General features: G+C 37.6%; 1 protein-coding gene across 1 annotated transcript in view; it reads left to right on the plus strand.

Annotated features, from left to right (window-relative positions):
* RBMS3 (RNA binding motif single stranded interacting protein 3) overlaps positions 1-26,378 on the plus strand; it is a 1,335,892-nt gene that overhangs the window by 896,509 nt on the left and 413,005 nt on the right. Inside the window, exon 7 of the mRNA XM_088026449.1 lies at positions 11,881-11,972. Within this exon, the coding sequence (XP_087882575.1) occupies positions 11,881-11,972 (92 nt within the window). The remainder of the gene's footprint in view (positions 1-11,880; positions 11,973-26,378) is intronic.

Genomic DNA, 26,378 nt, shown 5'->3' on the forward strand with positions numbered 1-26,378 from the left:
GCCCCTCTCCAGATATAGGTACAGAGGTTCCTGTACCCAGACTTGATTCTCTCTCATTAAGGAAAGCAAATTGAAACCAAATTGAAGTCACTTTATTCGGTAATAAATGCATCATTATTCTTTCAGAGTGGCTTTGTGTTTTGTTTTGTTCTCCTGGTTGCATGTAGTGTATACCGTCACATAAAACTCAGGAATGCAACATGCATTTCTACAATCAGAGTGTTTTTCGGGACCGCTTGAGACATTTTTACCTCTGCACTTTCATTTTAATTCGTGAAATATGGATGGAAAACACATAGCTTGGTGAAATATTTCATATCTGGTGGCTTATTCTTTATTTGTAACTTTGTGTCAGGGGATCTGAGCACCCCTGTTGCGGTGGAGTCTTCTGTAGAAGAGATATTTTGTACCGAGGCACCCCTCTCCTTGCTGGCCTGATGGCTCTAGAAATACACTCTTTTCAAAGTTCATCTGTTCCGTCCCTGATTCAGAGAAAGCTCAGGTGTCTCATTCCCTCACAGAGATTTCTTCTGTTTGGACTGAAGTTCAGCCCTGGAGATCAGCATTGTGATTTTGTAATATCCTGTGTAATGTGTGGGGGTTGAAGGAAAGGGAGGGAGCCAGAGAAGAAGCCATGTTGGAACAGAGGCAGTCCTGAAATCGGGGGCCGCCTGGCTGGGTGGCAGCATGGCAGAGCCAGACGGGGACCGTTTGGCATTTATATTGTTCTTTATAGTCAAAATATATTAATAGACATTTTAATCAGTTAATTCCCACTCTAGTCTGTGAAGTAGTAGCACCTTTTAAACATACTTTTAATTAATTTTGACAAATATTTATTAAGCACAGGCTATGTGTTAAGTACAGTCCCAATAACTGGGTACATACAAATAAATAACACTCATTAACCAAGAGTGATCATTTTTCTTTTTCTGCCATCAAGTTGAAATGAGCTAAGGGAATGATCCCTCTTTTAGTAAGGGCAACACTGCATATGTGTTCCAGATTCTCTCACTCCTTCACTTTTTAGGAACATTATTCTATAAATTATCCCCTTGCCCTCCTGAAGTTTTGATCTCTTGCTTTCTGCTTGATCATTCCTATCCCTATTTGAAATTGCCAAGAACAGTCCCATAGTGGGTGCAACAAATAAACATTTGTTGAATAACTTGAATGAATCCTCTGTAGTTCCCTGGCTTCCCATTGAAATCAGCTGAGGAACATACATGTACACGTATACACTCTCTCTCACACACACACACACACACACACACACACACACATGCGCACAGTTGTGTATGTACGTGTGTGTAAACACCTGGGCACGTTACTAAAGATACTGATTTACTTTCCTGGGGGTGAGAAATGGACACTGGTATTTCTTTTTTAAGCTCCCCAGGTGATTCTAGTGTACAGCTAAGGTTAAAAACCGTGGCATCTCCTATCTTAAAACAAAGCAAAACAACTCATTTGACCTCCTATTACCCCTCTAGCGGACCTGTCTCTTAATTCTTCCCAGTCAGATAACAGCAAGAACTGCGAACACTCTCTCAATCTCCTCCTCTTTCTCTCACTCTTCAACTAGTCAAGCAGGCTTCAATCCCCACCACTTGCCTGAAGCAAATCATGATCATGACACCCAAGTTCCTAAGCACACTGGACGTTTGCATCTCTCATCTTGCTCACACTGTCCATGGCACGTGACTGTTGATTTCTCTTTCTTTCTTGGAACACCTTCTTCCCTTGGCTTTGAGACATCCTATTCCCTTTTTAGTCCCTCTTCCTCTCTGATTCTCCTGGAGCCTCCTTTGCAATCTCCTGTTATTACCTGTCACCTAAATGCTGAAGTTGTTCAAGCTCCGAACCTGGGCCCTTGGTTTCTACTTACACTAGGCATTTTTGTCTATTTCCGTCTCTGTAAATCACATCTTTATGTTGTTGACCTCCTCATTTATATTTCCAACCCTAGCCTCTTTTCTGATCACCAGCCTAATATATCCAACTGCTCCTTGACATTTTTACTTAGATGTCTCACAGGCATTTCTGACTCAACTGATATTTTAATTTTCCCTCTCCCATGTTGGATCCTCCTTCAGGCTCCCCACTTCAGTAAATCACATCTCCACCCACCCTGTGGCTTCTGCTGAAAAATCAGTTGTAAGCCTTGTTGTCTGTATCTCCCTTACTCCCAAGCCAGTCAATCAATCATCAAGTCCTACTAATTCTGCCTCTAAAATATAATTCAAATCATCCACTTCATCCCCTCCATTTTATCACCAGCCACCATTTGTCCAGATTGTTGTAATAGCCCCTAAATCTTCTCCTGATTCCAGTCTTGCTGCCCACCTTCTCCACAACCATTCAATCTTCTGCGGAAGCCATTTGGAGGGATATTTTAAGAAATTCAAATCATTTCATGCCACTGCTTCCTTAATTTTCAATAATGAGCACTCCATTGTTAGATTCTATATTACATGCTTTTGTTTTCTTTCAAGGACCTAATTATAGATTCATTTATATGGTTATTTGTTTTATGTCCATCTCTCAACTCAACTCTAAAAACGCATAAGTGTGGGAAGTGGGACTATTCTTTTCTAAGATTTTATTTATTTGAGAGAGAGAGAAAGAGAGAGCACAAGCAGAGAGGAGAGGGAGAAGCAGTTTCCCTGAGAGCAGGGAGCCTGATGTGGGGCTCGATCCCAGGACCCTGTGATCATGACGTGAGCCGAAGGCAGACAGTTAACTGACTGAGCCACCCAGGTGAACCAGGACTATTCATTTTTTTAAAAATTTATATTGTTATGTTAATCACCATACATTACATCATTAGTTTTTGATGTAGTGTTCCATGATTCATTGTTTGTGCATAACATGCAGTGCTCCATGCAGAACATGCACTCTTTATTACCCATCACCAGGCTAACCCATCCCACCACCCCCCTCCCCTCTAGAACCCTCAGTTTGTTCTTCACAGTCCATCATCTACCATGGTTCATTTCCCCTCCGATTTCCCCCCCTTCATTCTTCCCCTCCTGCTACCTTCTTCTTTTTTTTTTTCTTAACATATATTGCATTATTTGTTTCAGAGGTACAGATCTGTGATTCAACAGTCTTGCACAATTCACAGCGCTCACCATAGCACATACCCTCCCCAATGTCTATCACCCAGCCACCCCATCCCTCCCACTGCCCCCCTCCAGCAACCTCAGTTTGTTTCCTGATTTAAGAATTCCTCATATCAGTGAGGTCATATGATACATGTCTTTCTCTGATTGACTTATTTCACTCACCATAACACCCTCCAGTTCCATCCACGACGTTGCAAAAGGCAAGATTTTATTCCTTTTGATGGCTGCATAATATTCCATTGTATATATATACCACTTCTTCTTTATCCATTCATCTGTCGATGGACATCTTGGCCCTTTCCACAGTTTGCCTATTCTGGATATTGCTGCTATAAATATCGGGGTGCACATACCCCTTTGGATCCCTACATTTGTATCTTTGGGGTAAATAACCAGTAGTGCAATTGCTGGGTCGTACGGTAGCTCTATTTTCAACTTTTTGAGGAACCTCCATACTGTTTTCCACAGTGGTTGTACCACCTTACATTCCCACCAACAGTGTAGGAGGGTTTCCCTTTCTCCGCATCCCCACCAACATCTGTCAGTTTCCTGATTTGTTAAGTTTAGCCATTCTGATTGGTGTGAGGTGATATCGCATTGAGGTTTTGATTTGGATTTCCATGATGCCGAGGGAGGTTGAGCACTTTTTCATGTGTCTGTTAGCCATTTGGATGTCTTCTTTGGAAAAATGTCTGTTCGTATCTTCTGCCCATTTCTTGATTGGATGATTTTTCCTTTGGGAGTTGAGTTTGATAAGTTCTTTATAGATTTTGGATACTAGCCCTTTATCTGATATGTCATTTGCAAATATCTTCTCCCATTCTGTCGGTTGTCTTTTGGTTTTGTTGACTGTTTCTTTTGCTGTGCAAAAGCTTTTTATCTTGATGAAGTCCCACTAGTTCATTTTTGCCCTTGCTTCCCTTGCCTTTGGCGAAGTTTCTAGGAAGAAATTGCTGTGGCTGAGGTCGAAGAGGTTGCTGCCTGTGTTCTCCTTTAGGATTTTGATGGACTCCTGGCTCACGTTTAGGTCTTTCAACGATTTTGAGTCTATTTTTGTGTGTGGTGTTAGGCAATGGTCCCATTTCATTCTTCTGCATGTGGTTGTCCAATTTTCCCAACACCATTTGTTGAAGAGACTGTCTTTTTTCCACTGGACATTCTTTCCTGCTTTGTCGAAAATGAGTTGACCATGGAGTTGAGGGTCCATTTCTGGGCTCTCTATTCTGTTCCATTGATTGATGTGTCTGTTTTTGTGCCAGTACCATACTGTCTTGATGAAAACAGCTTTGTAATAGAGCTTGAAGTCTGGAACTGTGATGCTGCCAGCTTTGCTTTTCTTTTTCAACATTCCTCTGGCTATGCGGGGTCTTTTCTGGTTCTATACAAATTTAGGATTATTTGTTCCATTTCTTTGAAAAAAGTGGATGGTATTTTGATGGGGATTGCATTGAATGTGTAGATTGCTCTAGGTTGCATTGACATCTTCACAATGTTTGTTCTTCCAATCCATGAGCATGGAACCTTTTTCCATTTCTTTGTGTCTTCCTCAATTTCTTTCATAAGTATTTTAAGTTTTCTGAGTACAGATCTTTTGCCTCTTTGGTTAGATTTATTCCTAGGTATCTTATGGTTTTGGGTGCAATTGTAAATGGGATCGACTCCTTAATTTCTCTTTCTTCTGTCTTGTTGTTGGCCTATAGGAATGCCACTGATTTCTGTGCATTGATTTTATATCCTGCCACTTTACTGAATTCCTGTATGAGTTTTAGCAGTTTTGGGGTGGAGTCTTTTGGGTTTTCCACATAAAGTATCATATCATCTGCAGAGTGAGAGTTTGGCTTCTTCTCTGCTGATTTGGATGCCTTTGATTTCTTTTTGTTGTCTGATTGCTGTGGCTAGGACTTCTAATACTATGTTGAATAGCAGTGGTGATAGTGGACATCCCAATGGCATTCCTGACCTTAGGGTGAAAGCTCTCAGTTTTCCCCATTGAGAATGACATTTGCTGTAGGTTTTTCATAGATGGCTTTTATGATATTGAGGTATGTACCCTCTATCCCTATACTCTGAAGAGTTTTGATCAAGAAAGGATGCTGTACTTTGTCAACTGCTTTTTCTGCATCTACTGAGAGAATCATATGATTCTTGTTCTTTCTTTTGTTAATGTATTGTATCACGTTGATTGTTTTGCGTTTGTTGAACCAACCGTGCAGCCCACGGATAAATCCCACTTGGTTGTGGTGAATAATCCTTTAATGTACTGTTGGATCCTATTGGCTGGTATTTTGGTGAGAATTTTTGCAACCGTGTTCATCAAGGATATTGGTCTGTAATTCTCCTTTTGGATGGGGTCTTTGTCTGGTTTGGGGAACAAGGTAATGGTGGCCTCATAAAACGAGTTTGGAAGTTTTCCTTCCATTTCTGTTTTTTGGAACAGTTCCAGAAGAATAGGAATTAATTCTTCTTTAAAGGTTTGGTAGAATTCCCCTGGGAAGCCATCTGGCCCTGGGCTTTTGTTTTTTGGGAGATTATTGATGACTGCTTCAATTTCCCTAGTGTTTATAGGTATGTTCAGGTTTTCTATTTCTTCCTGGTTCAGTTTTGGTAGTTCATACATCTCTAGGAATGCATCCATTTCTTCCAGGTTATCTAATTTGCTGGCATAGAGTTGCTCATAATATGTTCTTAGAATTGTTTGTATTTCTTTGGTGTTGGTTGTGATCTCTCCTCTTTCATTCATGATTTTGTTGATTTGGGTCCTTTCTCTTTTCTTTTTGATAAGCCTGGCCAGGAGTTTATCAATCTTGTTAATTCTTTCAAAGAACCAGCTCCTAGTATCGTTGATCTGTTCTACTGTTCTTTTGGTTTCTATTTCTTTGATTTCTGCTCTGATCTTTATTATTTCTCTTCTCCTGCTGGGTTAAGGCTTTGTTTGCTCTTCTTTCTCCTGCTCCTTTAGGTCTAGGGTTAGGTTGTGTATTTGAGACCTTTCTTATTTCTTGAGAAAGGCTTGTATTGCTATATACTTTCCTCTCAGGACTGCCTTTGCTGCATCCCAAAGATTTTGAACAGTTGTGTTTTCATTTTCATTGGTTTCCATGATTTTTTTTTAATTCTTCTTTAATTTCCTGGTTGACCCATTCATTCTTTAGTAGGATGCTCTTTAGCCTCCATGTATTTGAATTTTTTCTGACTTTCCTCTTGTGATTGAGTTCTACTTTCAAAGCATTGTGGTCTGAAAATATGCAGGGAATAATCTCAATCTTTTGGTAGCGGTTGAGACCTGATTTGTGACCTAGGATGTGATCAATTCTGGAGAATGTTCCATGGGCACTCGAGAAGAATGTGTATTCCGTTGCTTTGGGATGGAATGTTCTGAATATATCTGTGAAGTCCCTTTGGTCCAGTGTGTCATTTAACGTCTTTATTTCCTTGTTGATCTTTTGCTTAGATGATCTGTCCATTTCAGTGAGGGAGGTGTTAAAGTCCCCTACTATTTTTGTATTGTTGTCAATGTGTATCTTTGCTTTTGTTATTAATTGCCTTGTATAATTGGCTGCTCCCATGTTAGGGGCATAGATATTTACATTTTGAGGTCTTCTTGTTGTATAGACCCTTGAGTAGGATATAGTGTCCTTCCTCATCTCTTATTACAGTCTTTGGTTTAAAATCTAATTTGTCTGATATAAGGATTGCCACCCCAGCTTTCTTTTGGTGTCCATTAACATGGTAAATGGTTTTCCACCCCCTCGCTTTCAATCTGGGTGTGTCTTTGGGTCTAAAATGATTCTCTTTCAGACAGCATATTGATGGGTCTTGTTCTTTAATCCAATCTGATAGCCTGTGTCTTTTGATTGGGGCATTTAGCCCATTTACTTTCGGGGTAACTATTGAAAAATATGAATTTAGTGCCATTGTATTGCCCGTAAGGTGACTGTTACTGCATATTGTCCATTTTCCTTTCTGATCTATGTTGCTTTTAGGCTCTCTCTTTGCTTAGAGGACTCCTTTCAATATTTCTTGTAGGGCTGGTTTCATGTTTGCAAATTCCTTTAGTTTTTGTTTGTCCTGGAAACTTTTTATCTCTCCTATTTTCAATGACAGCCTAGCTGGATATAGTATTCTTGGCTGCAGATTTTTCTTGTTTAGTGCTCTGAAGATATCATGCCAGTCCTTTCTGGCCTGCCAGGTCTCTGTGGCTAGGTCAGTTGCCAATCTAATGTTTCTACCAGTATAGGTTACATATCTCTTCTCCTGAGCCTCTTTCAGGATTTTTCTCCGAGACTCGTAAGTTTTACTATTAGATGTTGGGGTGTTGACCTATTTTTATTGATTTTGAGAGGGGATTTCTGTGCCTCCTGGATTCTGATGCCTGTGTTTCCTTCCCCAAATTAGGAAAGTTCTATGCTATTATCTGCTCCAATATACCTTCTGCCCCTCTCTCTTTCTTCTTCTTCTGGGATCCCAATTATTCTAATGTTGTTTCGTCTTATGGTCTCTCTTATCTCTCGAATTCTGCCCTCGTAATCCAGTAGTTGTTTATCTCTCTTTTTCTCAGCTTCTTTATTTTCCATCATTTGGTCTTCTATATCGCGGATTCTCTCTTCTGCCTCATTTATCCTAGCAGTTAGTGCCCCCATTTTTGATAGCACCTCATTAATAGCCTTTTTGATTTCCACTTGGTTAGATTTTAGTTCTTTTATTTCTCCAGAAAGGATTTCTCTAATAACTTCTATGCTTTTTTCAAGCCCAGCTACTATCTTTAAAATCATGATTCTGAAAAAATAAAAAATAAAAAAATAAGAAAAATAAAAAATAATAATAAAATCATGATTCTGAACTCTAGGTTCGACATCGTACTAATGTCCGTATTGAGTATGTTCCTGGCAGTCGGTAGTACCTCTTGTTCTTTCTGTTGAGGTGACTTTTTCCATCTTGTCATTTTGTCCAGAGGAGAATAGATGGATGAGAGAACAAAATGCTAACAGGGTAACAACGTCCCTAGAAAATATACTCTAAACAAATCAGAAAAGACCTGAAATAGTGGGAAAAGAAAGGGAAAGAAAGAAAAAAGAAAAAGAAAAAGATAAAGATAAAAACAAACAAAAACAGAACAAAACAAAAAAAAACAGAGTATGATCAAATATGATCAACCTGTTGCATAGATCAGTGCCACACACTAGATTTTGGGTGTATTTTGGTCCTTTAGAAGAAAGTGCCTCCCCAAATTTTAAAGAAAGAAAAACTTGTACAAAAATAAGGGTTGTTATGATGAAGGGATGGACTATGAATGTAAAGATGAAAATTATAAAAAAATTGATAAAAGGAATTGATAAGAAGTTGTTTGAAAAAAGAAAGAAGAGGATTTAAAAAAAAGGAAAAAAAAGGGGGAGAGAATGTGATCAGGCAGGAGACTAGAACAAAGCCATACCTAGAGATTTAGGGTATATTTTGATCTGTCAGAAGAAACTGTATCTCAAAATTTTAAAGAGAGAACAACTTATATATCTATGCCAAAAATAAGTGTAACTACTATGACAGTATAGAATATGTCTCTAATAATGAAAATATTTTTTTTTTTTAAAAAGGGATTGATAAGATGTTGGTTGAAAAAGGGAAAAAGAAAAATTCAAAAAAAAAGACAGTTAAAAAAATTAACTTTGAAAGACTAAAGAATCTTGGTAAAAAAGCCATGGATTCTATGTGCAGTATTCCCCTAGCTCTGTAGTTCTGCCATTCTCATTGATCGGTAAACTTGGTCTTGGCTTGCTGGCTCTTCCTGCTGATATTCTGGGGGAGGGGCCTGTTGCCATGGTTCCCAAATGTCTTTGCCGGAGGCGGAATTACCCCGCCCTTGCCGGTCTGGGCTATGTAATCTGCTCGGGTTTGCTCTCGGGAGCTTTTGTTCCCTGCAAGCTTTCCGTACAGCTTTGGAGGACGAGAGTGAAAATGGCTGCCTCCCAATCTCTGCCCTGGAGGAGCCGAGAACTAGGGGCCCCACTCCTCAGTGAGCCCCCAGAGAAATGCAGTCACTCTCATCTCCCCAGTCTCTGGCCGCCCTCCGTGCTCACCCGGCCTGTGACTGAGCGTTTCTATCTCTGGCACCTGACCCCGTGTGGCGTCCCCAAACCCAGCAGGTCCCTGCGGTGCGCTCCCGCGCCGCTCCTCCCTGGGGGAGGAGGGGGTGTTTCCCTGGATCTGCCGCTTGTTGGGTCCCTGCTGCAGGTGCAGTGGCCCTCCTGGGCCGCGGATCACGGTTTATGGCTCCGTCTCTGCAGCCGGCTTCCCCGCTCGGATACCTGGGAGCTCTGCTGCACTCAGGCACCCCCGGTCTTCCTGTGACCCCGAGGGTCCTGAGACCACACTGTCCTGCGAGGATTCCACCCCCCGCTTAGCCACTGGAGCGACGTCCCTCCGCGGAGCCGACTTGTAAAAGTTCCGATTTTGTGCTCCGCGGCTCTATCACTTGCCAGAAGCGGTGGATAGAGGCCCCCTCCCCTGCCGTCTATCCTCCCAAATATCGCCTCGGATTCACTTCTCTGCATGTCCTACCTTCCAGTAAGTGGTCGCTTCTCTGTTCAGATAGTTGCTGCTATTCTTTTCTTCGATCTCCTGTTGAGTTCGTAGGTGTTCAGAATGGTTTGATAGCTATCTAGCTGAATTCCTGAGACTGGATGAAATCCAGGTCTCCTACTCCTCCGCCATCTTGCTCCGCCTAGGACTATCCCTTTTAACTCCTATATACCATGTGCCTGGCAAAGTTGCCTGAAATAGAATTTCTTTAGTGAATGAAAGAATGAGCGTGTGAATGGATGAGGATGATTGACCACAGCATGAGGCGGGAGGGGACACCTTGTCAAACCTCACTTAGCCAGTTCTACTGAGAATTCAACCACCCCATTAATAAATGTACTGACTGAGTGAACTGCATTGAATCCGTTTGTGGAACTGTTTTATTCTATGTCCTTACTTCAAAATCAAGGAATTTTCGAGAACTGTGTCCTCTCCCTGGTGGGCTTCAGGATCTACTCAAAAGAGTTTGCAAAGTGGGGTTATAAGTAGTTTGTTGTGTGGTGCATTTGGAAAGGGCTTATGAGGACTTTACTTCAAATCCTGGACCTGTGAATTAAGCAGCTTGCAATTTAGGGGCTAGTTGTGCCACCTTGCTTGAGGCTCTGTTTCTTCACATATCCATGAAGGGGCAGGCCCGAGGCCAATAAGACCTGACATCATCATTTCCCCAGGGATCAGCATGTCAACCACCCAGCACAGTATGTGGTACAAAGGAGATAATGTCTCCATTTTAGTTTTATTTTCTGTTCCCTCTGACTCTACATCTTGACTTATTTTGTTCTTTTTCCCCCTTTCTCTTTCTGCTTTTATTTCCCCTGACTCATCTTAGTGGGTGGTAATACTCCTATTACATAGTTTGAATTTTGTGGGAAGAGAAGAATTAGCGGGACTTACAGAGGAGGCTTCCCTTTGTATGAGAAACACAAACCTCACAGCTTCTCTGCCCAGCTTTTCAAGAGCATTTTATGGTACACTGCTGTGTAACAAGTTCATTTTAGGATAACATGCTGGGAGAGAGAAAAAGAAGGGACTCGAAGGGAGAAAATTAAAAAGTTAATTAAAAGAAACAACTTGGTAATTGAATTCCCTTGCTCTCTTCTTTGGTTACAGGGGGTGGGTCACAGAGCATGGTTAGTAGGTTTGCTTTGGTAGCTCGCCTCCAAACTTCTGAGGAATAAGGATGAGAGTGTGGAGTAGATCCCTGCCTGACAGATGGGGAGAGGATATCTATGATGGGCTTTTTAGACATGCCACACAAAGCTGCCCTCGTATTCATTCTTGAGCTTTTTTATTTTGAAATATTCTTGGCAGCTGACATTACTGTGAGGCTAAGCCCTGGACTAAGATCATCTAGTTTATGGGCCTGCCGAATCCCCTTTCCACCGATTCTGCTTCATGGATTCTAGCAATTTTCTAGCCTTACGCTGTATACACACTCACACAGGCACAAGGATAGAGAACTCCTGGTGTGCCTTTTTCAGATTATACTCAAGTAACAGGTGACATGGGTCTACTTTTGTTATTTTTAAAAGAAGCTTTGAATAGTTATCTATTTAATTACTCTACCACATATCACTTGAGAGTTCAAATAATTTATCTTAGACATTATCATTGAGTGAGACAAGGTCCTGTGGTGCATTAGCATGGGCTTAGGTATCAACGAGAACTAGGTTCAGACCCTAACTCTCATTCACAACCTTTATTCATTCACATGGTCAACATGCATTTGTATATCAGATGTGTACTGTGTTCCAGGCCCTGCTGAGGTTGCTGGTGATAAGTTTAAGTTCTATCAAGGCTTTTAGTAACATCAACTTTTTGGTGGTTTTGAAAATTCACTATAGACGTAGACTTTTCTATATTTTTCAGCGTTTTGCTCTCCTCATGGTTGCAGCAAATTTACTGAAGAAAGAGGAACCTGGTTAAATAGTGTATTACCTTACTCATCCAAATCAGATCACTGACTACATACCCAATCTCCAAAGCCATCTCCAGAAAATAAGAGAATTACAATTTTATGTTTAATGATGTTGTGGTATCTTTCCTGACATGTTAAGGCCAATCGGTTGAGAGCCTTCATGGTTACTCCAAGAGTTATGAATGCCAGGCTGACTGCAAACACACCTTACACTGGTCGGATGGAGATGCGGTACTAACAAGGGCTTTTGTGTTTTCACAGGTTACGGTTTTGTAGATTTTGACAGCCCTGCAGCTGCACAGAAGGCGGTAGCATCTCTCAAGGCAAATGGTGTGCAGGCACAGATGGCCAAGGTAAGACTGGGGTTTAGATTTTTTTTTCTTTTGTGATAATATATTTCTCCATTACTGTGAGCTGAATCAGAATTGGAGTTTGCAAGATTTGAATTATATTTACTTGTTAGGGAAGACAAGAAACCTTATAATAGCTTTGGCTTGGAAGAACCTGGCTGGTTTATTTCATTGTTTCTTTGTGTGTATTTATTAATATGCTCTTTTGTTATGGTGAACTCATTACGCTTTAAGAGCACTTGTGAAGTGCTCTGTTTTGCCTGAAAAAGGTGTGTGTGTGTCTGTGTGTGTCTAGGGCTTTCAGCAGTAAACTGTTTGGGAGTAGTATGATTCTCAGTAAGTTGTCATTGGTAACTGTGCTAAAAAACTTCACTCTCATGTTGGAGGTAGTGGATGGCTGAATAATGACGTTTTCTGATTTTTTGCAGGGAAATGAGTTTAACCAAAGCACACATTGTATTGCTAGAATTTCACTTTGGCCTTTATATATAGTTTTACTAGGTGATAATCACCTTGATATTAATAACTTTCAATACTCATTTGTTGTTATGTAGAACAAGTAGTCTGGAGCTTTCTATCTGAAATCATAATGCATTTTTATATTCAAGAAAATAAATAAGAGCATTTTAAATAGTTTTGAATTCTGATTGCAGTGGTATTACAAGAATCTACACATGTGATGAAATGGTGTAGAACCATACATGCAGATCAATATCAACTTCCTGGTTTTGATATTTTATTCTAATTATGTAAGATATAAATTTTGAGGAGACTGGGTGAAGGTGCATGGGATCTCTCTATACTCTTTTGGCAACTTGATGTAAATCTATGATTATTTCAAAATAAAAAGTTCAAGAAAATCATTTACAGCATATAGATGCTTGATACATATCTGCTTTAAGTTGATCATTTTGCAAATATATTTTTAAATAATTTTATGATTACTATCACTGCATTTATTTGTCTCTGGAGTCTCAAAAGTTAGATAGAGGAGCGAACAGATCTTGAAATTCAGACCTAATGTATTTGGGCCATCTTCATGTATACCTTTACCCTTAACTATTCGAATACCCTAAGAACTGAGTGATATAATGACCAAGTCATCAAATTTTCAGTCCTTTGGATTTTGTTATGGTTGCAAACATTCCCTGATAATATTTTTCAGTTTCAACCTGAGATAACCAGAGGTGGGACATTTGGTTTTCTTCATCTTCCGATGTCTTTTAGCAAGCTGATACCACTCGTATCTGTTACTCTTTGGTTGTGGGTCATTTCCCACAAAGATTACTTTGGTGAACTCATTGCCCTTTATGATACATTAGTTGTTTTTCAAGGCTATATAAATTAGAATTTGAATTCTTTCAGCTGTGTAATGTATTCCTCATCAAGACTGTGCCTGGAAGCTTCGAATTTGGTCATGAACTAAGAGGGATGAAGTTAATATTTGTAATTAATTACGTACATGTCTTAGTTTAAAGGTCACTTGGCAAAAGAGTCAAGTTACCTGGCAACTTAAGCAAGCACTTATACCCAGGAAACAAGTGGTAAAATATAGTTGCTCAGTATATGCAAAGCATAAAACTTGAAATTGGACTTAAAGGCAACTGACAAGAAAATCATCATAAAAATGCTTATGAAGGGCGCCTGGGTGGCTCAGTTGGTTAAGTGACTGCCTTCGGCTCAGGTCATGATCCTGGAGTCCCGGGATCGAGTCCCACATCGGGCTTCCTGCTCAGCAGGGAGTCTGCTTCTCCGTCTGACCCTCTTCCCTCTCATGCTTTCTCTCTCTCATTCTCTCTCTCTCTCAAATAAATAAATAAAATCTTTAAAAAAATGCTTATGAAAAAATTATTATTGGAATATCTTTGATTTATTTTATTGATGGACTAACAAGTTTTAGAAATTGCTAGGTTGTGGCAGTTTAGAAATAACACAGGGTGTGCAATCTCCACTGTTTCAAATGTTCTGAGAAAAAAATAATACATGTGTAGTTTTACTCGTTGGGTTAAAATCACTATCATCTTGCACAACAGGCAAAGAAAGTTGGCATTGATTTTATAACTACTGAGGAACCATTATGACTGTTTTTTCTCTGTTTCTGAGCGTTCTGGTACACAAGGAAACTCTGTCCATCTCACTCTGTCTCGTGTACACACACACACACACACACACACACATACACATGTGCACCAATCACTGACCTCTCACCTAAATAGGAGGCTATCAAAATGAATATATTTTATTTATTTTTTTAAGATTTTATTTATTTATTTGAGAGAGAGAGAATGAGAGATAGAGAGCACGAGAGGGAAGAGGGTCAGAGCGAGAAGCAGACTCCCTGCTGAGCAGGGATCCCAATGTGGGACTCGATCCCGGGACTCCAGGATCATGACTTGAGCCGAAGGCAGTCGCTTAACCAACTGAGCCACCCAGGCGCCCAAAATGAATATATTTTAAAGAGCGTCTAAAAACTGTTATTCATTATAGCCAGCATTTTTATCCTTAGCCCACGCCCAACACTGCACAATGTACAATGTAAGCAGATTCCAACTGAAATGTTTAAAGGCACTTATTTTATTTCTGGAGTTGCTGAAAGATTTCTACCTTATCAATTATGCTGTCTGTGGAGTAAATTCTTATTCCTCTTTTTTCCTCACAGACTTTGAATCTAAAGCCCAGAGCTTTAGATCCGCATCTGCATACTAGAAAACTTTCAGCAGTAAATGGCTCTGTAATTTAACTACCCAGAAGCAAATAAATAGCCTCCCTTTGACGATGAAATGGAGCAAGCTTGACCACCTGTATTAGCAGATTTCTCACTGAGCTATTGGATTTCGTGGCCTTTTTTTCCCTTTGTCCTGGTAATAACTATAATTTATTATCATATAAACCTGCAGTCTGCAAGGTGTGTGAAACTTGCACTATATTTTTTGCCATTTAAGTATCTACTGAATTGCCTCCTGCACCCTTGTTCTTATCAATATCCTACAATGCAGGTTGTGGCGCTACATTTTAAAGATTCCAGGATTTTAAAGCAAAAATGTGACAAATAATCTAGGTTCCCAATAGCAACCTGAAATGAACATGAAGCTCTCCAAGGGAATCGCTCTAGCTAACTTATTCCAATGTGTGCATATGAAAAATTCAACTGATTTGTCAACTAAAAGGAATCAAACAATAAATCATCCAGTAAGTGGTAATTGATTAATAATGTATAACCATTAACACAGACTAACATTTTCTGTATACTTGCTGCTCTGTCAAAAAGACAGGGATCTGATTTTTAGGGATCAAAGGAAATGTTTCTTTGAGGAGAGCAGATTTAGAATATTTTAGTAATACAGAGTGGTTAAGAGCATAGGTTTGGAGAGAGAGAAACTTGGCCTTGAATTTTGGCTCTGATACCACCTGGATGTGTGGCCTTGGCTAAGTTATTTAAATATCTCTTAAACTCTCTAATAATAATATTCAGGTTATGGGACTAAGGGCGTCTGTCAGAATTAATTTAAAAAAAATACACAAAGAATTTAGCATGGTGCTTAGATTATACTAAGAATTCAATAAATGTTAATTATTCAATGAATGTTGTCATTCATTAAATTCAAATTTGTTACTGAACTTTCTATAAATTCTAACATTTGCTTTAGTGGTATGTCATTATGAAACAGTCTCTTGAGAAATATAATACATGATATCAACAAATATTTTTATTACCTTCTGTGCTAGGTGTTGGAGAATCAAGTTGAAAAAAACTTCTCTCTTATTCTGAATATTTACATTTAGCCTGTCTGCTGGGATTGCTACTGGATTGCTCTGGATTAAGAATATTGGTTATTATTGTTCTTGCCAACCTCAAAGTATTTAGAAGAAAATCATTGGCTAAGGAATGTGTCTCTGTAAGCATAAAAAGAAAAGAGCTGAGGAAAAAACAACTAAGAATAGCTTCACCTTGTAGGTGTTTATTTTCTTATTAGTAAGAAGGCTGTGGATAGGCAGTGAAGGGCAAATGCTTTGGCATGCATGCTCTCGAGGATCAAGGCATCTCTGCCATTTTCTATGGGTGGCTTTCGTCTGTACATTTATGTTGTTTCTAAAGCCTAGATACGATATCGCCATATTAGCCAGGAAAAACAAAAGGACAAAGGGACTTGAAGCTGCAGCTGAAGCTGATGGATCATTCTGGCTGATTCTGTCCTTTTAAAAACTTTCCCAGAATACTAACTTAGACCCAAGTGTTTACATCATAATGGTCCAAACTGAGTCATATGGTTTCCTCCTTAGCTGCAAAAGAGTCTGGGATTATGAATAATTTAGCTCCCTCCAGTAAAGAAAATTAAGAATAGTTCATCTGTTTGGCTGTCCAACACTCATTACACCATTCTTCCCATTTATACATTTTGGGTGGCATGCATTCATCCTTCCCCAAAGGGGCCTACCTCAAAGCCTTATCCTATGATCACATCTGGTGATGCCATCATCCCCGACAGGCTCAGACATGGCTGTTCCTCATGGCTTAGCACTCATAAGCTTAAAAGATGAGTTATCAAAAAAAAAAAAAAAATATGAGTTATATGTCCCAACTCCCACAGTACAGAACAGTAGAGAAAAAATAGAATACATGAAACTAAAGGAAGACCACTGTTCAGGAACAGAGAGAATGGGAAACAAGCAGAAATCACCAGTTGCCAGTACATACCAAATCCTGGGGGCAGCAATAGAATTCTAGCTTTGTCAGTGCAGTAAGTTCATGGGTTAACCAGTCATATAATCCCTGTCTGCCTTCTAGAGAGGACTTTCTTGCCCATTATTCCCCATGGCCTCACTGAGGCCTCACTGAAAGGCTGTAGAGCTTTAGAAACAGTTTTCCTGAATGTAAATTTGGTGGTTTTGGAATGGCTCTACATATTGGATGTTAGCAATTATTAATAGCCAAGCCTTGATTTATCTCACATTTAGCAGGTCTCTTTCTTATTTTCTATCTGTCAATTCTAAACACAAGTAAAAAGAGCACATCTCTTTCTAGATGAAAAGTCCACAAAAGTCACCTGCTCTTCAGGGCCCTTACAAAAGGCTTTTTCAGTCTACTATTAGTGATGCTATTCCAATCACCAAAGGTGATTCCCCTCACTGTGGGATATGAATAAATAGAAGTTAAACAATTCAAAAGAGACCAAGTGTCCAAGAGAATGTCAAGCACATCAGGGATAGTACAAAAATGCCATGACAACTATGGCAGAGAACCAGATTGGGACCAGAGGAAAGGAATTCTCTTCCATAAATCAATGATCTGAAGAGTAGTTCTCTTTAAGGAAAAAAAATAAAAATGAATGATTTTTTCCCCTCAAGATCAGAAGAGATAAAAAATGAAAAATCAATGAATAGAGGAAAATTAATTCTGTAAATTCAAATATGTATATGTATAAACTTAATTTAAAAATACCTTACCCTAGTGGTTAGTACATAACCCTAATGTTTATAGTCTAGTAGAAGAATTTTAGTTAATGAAGGAAGGCCAACTTTATAGAATATACTTGAAAAATTTTTTAAAGTTTAACCACTAGTCTCATGATGTGGCTTGTTATCAACCAAAGCAGCTCTTCTGAATGCACGGGCATATGCCCGACTTCATCAGCCAGACTCCTATCATCTAAGGCCCTATTAATAGTCTCTGCTTTTACCATCCCTAGGTATATGAGAGTAAGCAGGTTACTTGATGTCCATGGGTCACTACAGTGGGGTCAGGCCTACTGGTAATTCAGCCAAACAAGGAAGCTTCTCAAAGGCTCTTATGTAAGAAGGAGAGAGGCATTGTTCAAAGGCAAGTTCAGTAGGCAATAGAGGTGATACTCCTGAGACTGGGTGGGAAACTCAATCAATACTTAATATAATGATGGGCAAGTTCTGTCTGGGAATGCTAATATCCTAAAAATAATGTCCGAGTGTTTTTGTTTTGTTTTGTTTTCAGCAAAATCAAAGGATCAGAGAAGCCTATATACTATCATTTGTCCATATCAAAAAATGTTTCTCAGAGGGATAAGGGGTATAGCCTAACATTTAGGTAGAAATCTCTTAGTTTTTCAACACATTTGTGTTGAACGCCTACTATGTATCAAGATTGCTCTACATGCTAAAGACATAGCATTAAACCAGTTTTATGAAGATTACATTCTTCTGGTGGAAGGCAGAAAATAAACACAGAGATACAATATATTAGTAAGAAATGGCTCTAAGACAAGTAAAAGTGGTTAAGATACTAAATATATAGGAGATGAGGATGGTGGTTGAATTTTGGGCTGAGATGCAATTTAGATAGAGTGGTCAGAGAGAGTCTCTCTGATGAGATAATATTTGAACAGAGATCAAAAAGAAATGAGGAGAGTAAATTACAGTATAATCTCATAACAAGAGATTGTTATGAAAAAATTTTCTACAGTAATTCAAAATAGAGCAGACTTTTTAGTGAGCTAACATGTCTGGGCTTTGTTATCATCTCTATCCCACACCTTCTTCTTAATAATGGAAGAGATGGATACACCACCATCACGTCCTCCTTTATTTTTTGTGGGAGTTCTCTGGTTTCAATCTATCATAATGGTGCATTTCTCAGAAGATATGTTTTCATATGAACCAAATTCTAATTGAGTCAGTAAATATTTTCTTCTAGTAGTTAACTTCTTCAAATTGTGTTGTTCTGTTGTACTGTTGGATCTAAAGAGATGATCTCTTTACATCCATGACAAGATATCCTACACCACTGTTATGAAATGTTCTTTAAATAACTGTAATTCCAAAGAATGGCAGTCCAATGTTGGTTTTAACACAGTTCATTACTCTTGGATGACTGATGCCATGTAATGAAAACCTTGCTCTGTGTCATTTCCAAAATGAATCTTTGTGCCACATGCTCTTGTGAAAGACATTTCCAACAGAAGAACATCTCTCACAAACACCAAGTATTAGTTTCCTCATGATGGAGATTTTTGAAGTTGTCAGTAAAAGAAATAGTGGTTGGTCTTTCACAAGTCTGTAAAATATTTGTGAATGTCTGCTTGGTTAGCTATGACAACTTGCCTCCTTTTTATTTTTTTAATCCTAATGCTGAATGCAGGGATACAAAACCCAATATTTAAATTGTCAGAGTTGATCTTAATCCTATTTGTTAATTATTTGAAGTTTTTGAAGCAGAATCCTCCGAAGTTAAATATTTGTATTAGCTTCTACAAAATGATTTACATAATCAGGTTGTGGATGCTACCCTGTGCTTTTGCAGGGACTCCACTATGTTCTCTTGGGTGAAATGGTGAGTATGTGCTCTAATTGAATTTCCTGCTTTCCTAGCATTTGACAAAAACACAAATCAATGAAAAATTTTACCTTAATTTGTGTTGTAAATCGAGGTCTCTACCAGGTGTCCAGATACTTTTTTACTGCAGGATGTCTGTGGACCACAAATTCTCTTCAATTTGCAAGACATACCAACTCTTTCAATCTACCTTTCTGAAAAGAATGTGTCCACAGGCTCATCTCAATCAGTGGCTCGTTTCTTGATATACTGTTAAGAAGTAATAATGAACAATCTCCATTCATGGCTTTAATCATTTGTTCTTAAAGTTGGAAGGAAAAGATCCTGTCTCCGGTCACCATTGTTGTGAACTGAAGGGACCTAATTCAAAGCATCGCTTTGTCCCGTGTAGATTCTGATCCCATTGAACAAAATAAAAGAACATCAAATTAAGACAACAAAACAAAACAAAACTATTGATTCAATTACTGGTAGTACCGTATTAGGAAAATATGGCTTAGGTTTATGAGGAAAATGAGTCTTTAAATATTGGATGCCAAATTTAGATTTAGCCATCCAGTCACAGCAAATGCCAGAGAAGTATGGGCCTCCCTGAAAAGGTCTAAAGGTGTGTTGTATGTATCACTAGACCTAGAAGAAGATAGTGAATGTGTTGTCTGCTGGATCGCAAGAAGGGAGGGAGCAAATGAGTCATCCTTACTGAGTTCTTGCTCTTAAACTCACCAGTCAGGTAAATCCTTACTCCTCTCATCTGGGAGTATTATGTAAGTGAACAAGTAAGAAAAGGGCCAGGAGTGTCTTACCATTATCCTACCATGTGAAAATATTGTGGGGCCAACTCTGAATGCTTTCTGTATGCTTTTTGTTGTGTGCCTTAAAGAAAATTATTGTATGAATCGTAGTGTTAGAATTATGTTAAATATTTATTTTTAGTAGTTTAACATCCTAGCATGGAGAAATCTACTAAGTACCGAGGCATGTGATCTACCTTGTTTCTGCATTTACCACTGGTATGCTGTGGGACTCTCCTCAAGTTCCTTAACTGCATCTATTCTAAAGGAGGCAAGGAAACAGACAACAGGCTATATGGGGTAAAGGAAATTACAGTTCTTTTTCTTTTAATAGGAGTATAGTTGACATATAATGCTATACTAGCTTCAGGTGTACAGTATAGTGATTTGGCAACTCTTTTTTTTTTTTTTTTTTTTGGACAACTCTTTATGTTATGCTATGCTCACCCCACATGTAACTACCCTCTATCACCATACAACACTATTACAATACCATTGACTATATTCCCCATGCTGTACCTTTCAACCCCATGGCTTATTCTTTCCATAATTGGAAGCCTGTACCTCACACTGCCCTTCACCCATTTTATCCATTCTTCTAGCCCCTTCCACTCTGGCAGTCATCAGTTTATTCTTTGTTTTTTTGAGTCTGCTGTTTTCTTTGTTTGTCTGTTTGATTTTACATATAAGTGAAATCATATGGTATTTGTCTTTCTCTGCCTGATTTATTTCACTTAGAATAATACCCTCTACCTGCTTCATGCTAATAAACAAGTTAAGTGTTTATAGTTATTATACCATTTAATCCTTATTAGGATCTACCTGTGAGGTAGATATCATTATTCCCATTTTACAGGTGAAGAAACAAGGGATGACCTAAGTTCACAATAGTAGCCAACAGTGATGCTAGATTTGAACCAAGTCGATTGGGTTCCAAAGCCTTGTTCTATGCAGGAAAATGGTAAAACTGCAAATGCTTCTCTCTAGTCTTTTTAGTGGTGTTGGATATTTGATTTCATTTTTGTCCCCCAGCTTTATTGAGATATAATTGACATAAACTATTGTGTCATTTTAAGGTATACAATATGATGGTTTGATACACTTAATATATTGCAAAATGATTATCACAGTAGGATTAGTTCACACCACGATCACCTCACATAATTACCACTTCTTTTTTTGTGGTGAGAACATTTAAGATCTACCTTCTGAGAAATTTTTCAAGTATATAGTGCAGTATTATTAACTATAGTCACCATGTTGTACATTAGATTCCCAGAATTTACTCATCTTATAACTGGTATTTTGTATCCTTTGACAAACATTTCCTCATTTCCCTCAGCCTCCAGCCCCTGACAACCATTATACTGTGTTTCTGTGAATTCAGCTTTTTAATATTCCACATATAAATGATATCACACAGTGTTTGTTTTTCTCCATCTGACTTATTTTACCTAGCAAAATGCCCTCAAGTTCTGTCCATGTTGTCACAAATGGCAGGATTTCCTTTCTTCTCACAGCTGAAGAATATTATGTTGTATATATAAATATTTATATTTATATATATATATTTCTATATATATAGAAATATATATATTTCTTTGCCATCCTGTCTTCATTTCCTTTGGATGTATACCCAGAAGTGGGATTTCAGGATCATAGTTCTATTTTTTTAATATTTTGAGGAACTTCCATACTGTTTTCTATAGTGGCTGTACCAATTTACATTCCTACCAACAGTGCACAAGAACTCCCTTTTCTTCACATCCTCGCCAACACTTGTTATCTCTTGTCTTTTTGATGATAGTCATTTTAACGTGTGAGGTAATATTTCATGGAGGTTTTGATTTACATTTTCCTGATAATTAGTGATGCAAGCATCTTTTCATGTACCTGATGGCCATTTTAATGTTCTCTTTGGACAAACATGTTTATTCAGTTCTTCTATCCATTTTTTAAATTTCTTTTGCTATTGAGTCACAGGAAGTGCTTATATATTTTGGATATTAACCCCTTTTTAGATAGATGACATTTGCAACCCATCTATCCCATTCTATAGATTGCCTTTTCATTTTGTTGTTTCTTTTGTGGTGTGGAAGCTTTTTCAGTTTGATGTAGTCCCACCTATTTCTTTTTGCTTTTGTTCCTAGTGCTTTTGGTGTCATATTAAAAAAATTGTTGCCAAGACCAGAGCCAAGGAGCTTTTCCTTATATTTTCTTCTAGGAGTTTTATGGTTTCTAGATTTATGTTTAAGTCTTTAATCCATTTCAAGTTAGTTTTTGTGAGTGATATAATATAGGAGCCCAATTTCATTCTTCTGCATGTGATTACCCAATATTCCCAACACCATTGATTGAAGAGATGATATTTTCTCCAATGAATATTCTTGGCTCCTTGTTAAAGATTATCAGACTGTAAATGCTAGGCTTTATTTGTGAGCTCTAGATTCTATTTCACTGTTTTATGCATTTATTTTGATGCCAATACTATACTATTTGATAATCATAACTTTGTAATATAGTTAAAATCAGAAAGAGTGATTCCTACAGATTTGTTTTTCTTTCTCAAGATTATTTTGACTATTCAGTGTCTTATGTGGCTCCATATGATTCTTGGATTGTTTTTTACTATTTTTGTGAAAATTACCATTGAAATTTTGATGGGGATTGCATTGAATTTATTGGTGGCTTTGGGTAGTTTGGATATTTTAACAACATTAATTATGTCAGTTTTTGAACATGGGAAACCTTTTTTATTTATTTGGGTTTGCTTCAATTTCTTTCATCAAAGTTGTAATTTTTAGTGTCCATAGATCTTTCATCTTTGGGTTAAATTTATTACTAAGTATTTTATTCTTTTTGATGCTACTCTGAATGAAATTGTTTCCCTTATTTATTTTTCAGAAAACTCATTGTTAGTGTATAGAAAAGCTAATTTCTGTATGTTGATTTTGTATCCTACAACTTTACTGAAACTGTTTATTAGTTTGAATAGTTTTTCAGTGGAGTCTTAAGATTGTCTCTTTATAAGATCATATTTTATATTATCTGTAAACAGAGACAGTTTTACTTATTTCTTTTCCACCTTACATGCCTTTTATTTCTTTTTCTTGCCTAATTACAGTAGTATTATACATTATTATTATTATAATACAGAAATTCCAGTATTATTTTGAATAAAAGCTGTGAGACTTGGCATTCTTGTCTTGTTCCTGATCTTAGAGGAAACGTTTTCAGCATTTCACCATTGAGTATGATATTAACTGTGAGCTTGTCATTTATGGCCTTTATTATGTTGAGGAATATTCCTTCTATATCCATGTTGTTTAGGGACTATATTATGAAAGGATGTTGTGTTTTGCCAAATGCTTTCTCTGCATCTATTGAAAGACAATGTGATTTTTATCTTTCATTCCATGAATTTGGTGTATCACACTTACTGATTGTGTGTGTTGAACAATTCTTACATACCAGAGGTAAGGTGTATACACCTTATATACACCAGATTATGGTGTATAATTCTTTTAATGTGCTGTTCAATTTGATTCGCTAGTATTTTATTGAGAACTTTTGCATCCATATTTATCAGGGTTACTGGCCAATAGTTTTCTTCTACTTGCAGAATTCTTATTGGGCTTCATATCAGGGTAATGCTGCTTTAGTAAAATGAATTCAGAAGTGTCCCCTCCTCTTTAAATTTTTGGAAGAGTTGAAAAAGATTGGTATTAATTCTTTAAATGTTTGATAGAATTCACCAGGGGAACCATCTGGCCCTGGGCGTTTCTGTGTTGTGAGGTATTTGATTACTGATTCAGTTTCCTTTACCATTGGTCTGTTCATATTTTCTATTTTTTTAGTATTCAGTCTTGGCAGGTTGTTTGTTTCTAGGAATTTATCTACTTATTCCAGGTTATCCAATTTATTGGCATATAATTGTTCACAGTAGTATCTTATGATCTTTTGTGTTTTTGGGTTATCAAGTGTGATGTACCCTCCCTCTTTCATTTCTGATTTTAATTATTTGAGTCTTGTCTTTTTTTCTTAGTCTAGCTAAAGGTTTGTCAATTTTCTTTATATTTTCAAAAACCTAGCTTATAGTATTGTTGATATTTTCTGTTGTACTTCTGATCTCTATTTCATCTATCTGCTCTGTTCTTTTTATTTCTTTACTTGTATTGACTCTGGGATAATTTTGTTTTACTTTTTCTAGTTCCCTGAGGTGTAAAGTTAGGTTGCTTATTTGAGGTTCTTTTTCTTAACACATTCGTTTATCACTATAAACTTGTCTCTTAGAACTGCTTTTGCTCCATCCAATAAGTTTTGGTATGTTGTTTAATTTTCACATGCTTGTGAATTTTCCAGTTTTCCTCCTGTTACTGGTTTTTGTGTTCGTAACCTTGTGGTTGGGAAAGGTACTTGGTATGATTTCAGTCTTGTTAAATTTGCTTCAATGTATTTTGTGACCCATCATATGATCTATCCTGGAGAATGTTCTGTGCATTCTTGAGAACAATATGTACACTGCTGCTGTTGGATAGAATATTCTGTATATGTCTGTTAGGTCCATTTGATCTAAGGTATAGTTTAAATCCAAAGTTTCTTTATTGATTTTCTATCCAGATGATCTATCCATTGTTGAAAATGGGATAATGAAGTCCTCTACTATTATTGTTTTGTATCTAGTCTCCCTTCAGATCTGTTAGTATTTGCTTAATATATTTAGGTGCTCCAACTTGAGTACATATCTATTCATGATTGTTATATCCTCTTGATGAATTGATGCCTTTAACATTATACAATGACCTTCGTTGTCTCTTGTTACCATTTTTGTTTTAAACTTTATTTTGTCTTATATAAGATTAGCTCTCCCTGCTCACTTTTTATTTCCACTTGCATTGACTATCTTTTTTCATCATTTCATTTTGAGCTTATGTGTGTCCTTAGAACTGAAGTGAATCTCTTATAGGCAGCAAATAGCTGGGTCTTGATTTTAATCCATTCAGCCCTGCTAAGCCTTTTGTTTGGAGAATTTAATCCATTTACATTTACAGTAATTATTGATAGTTAAGAACCTACTGAAGTTATCTTAATTGTTTCCTGGCTGTTGTGTATTTCCCACGTTCCTTTCTTCCCCTCTTGCTGCCTTTCTTTGTGAATCAATGATTATCTTTAGTGGTACACCTTGATTCCCTTCTCTTTATCTTTTGTGTTTCTACTATAGTTCTTTGTTTTGTGGTTATCATGAAGTGTGCATAAAACATCTTATAGATATGACAGTTTATTTTATACTGATAACAACTTAACTTTGACTGCATAAAAAAACTCTTTTACTTCCCTCCTTTTATGTTTTTGATGTCACAATTTACCTCTTTTAATACTGTGTATTCACTAACAAATTATTATATATATATTATAATTATTTTAAATTATTTTGTTCTTTAACTTTATACTAGAGTTAAGTGGTTAACATACCACCATATTACAATATTAGAGTATTCTGAATTTGACTGTACCTTTACCAGTGTCTTCTATATTTTCATATGCTTTTATGTTACTAATCGGTGTCCTTTCATTTCAGCTTGAATAACTCCTTTTAGCATTTCTTATAAGGCAGGTTTAGTGGTGATGAACTGGCTCAGCCTTATGTTGCCTGGGAAAGATTTTATATCTCCCTAATTTCTGAAAGACAATTTTATCATAAAAAATATCCTTGGTTGGCCTGTTTTCTTTGTTTTTGGTTTTTGTCCCTGCCCCCCTCCCCATCCGCAGTGTTTTAAATATATTATCTCACTTTCTCTGGGCCTCTAAGGTTTCTGCTGAGAAATCCATTGATAAAATTGTGGTGATTCCCCTATAAGTTACAAGCTTCTTTTTTCTACCTGTTTTAAGATTCTCTTTGTCTTTGATTTTTGACAGTTTCATTATAATGTGTTAGAGAAGATCACTTTATTTTTTTATTTTTTATTTTGAGAGAGAGAGAGAGAGAGGGAGCATGAGCAGGGGGAGGAGCAGAGGGAGAGAGATTCTCAAGCCCTCTGTGTTGAGCATGGAGCCTGATGCTGGGCTCAATCTCATAACCCTAAGATCATGTCCTGAGCTGAAATCAAGAGTCAGACACTTAACCAAATGAGCCACCCAGGCACCCCTAGAGAAGATCACTTTAAATTACATTTATTTGGGAACCTATGAGCTTTGTGAACTCGCATATCCAAATCTCTCAGATTTGGGAAGGTTTCAGTCAGTTTTCTTTAAATAAGCTCTCTGCCCCTTTCTTTCTTTCTTTCTTCTCCTTCTGGAACTCCAATAATTTGCAGA

Source organism: Eumetopias jubatus, unplaced genomic scaffold (assembly GCF_037043125.1).
Source record: "Eumetopias jubatus isolate StellerSeaLion01/CBP00866 unplaced genomic scaffold, mEumJub1_p1.0 scaffold_1, whole genome shotgun sequence".
NCBI lineage: Eukaryota > Metazoa > Chordata > Mammalia > Carnivora > Otariidae > Eumetopias > Eumetopias jubatus.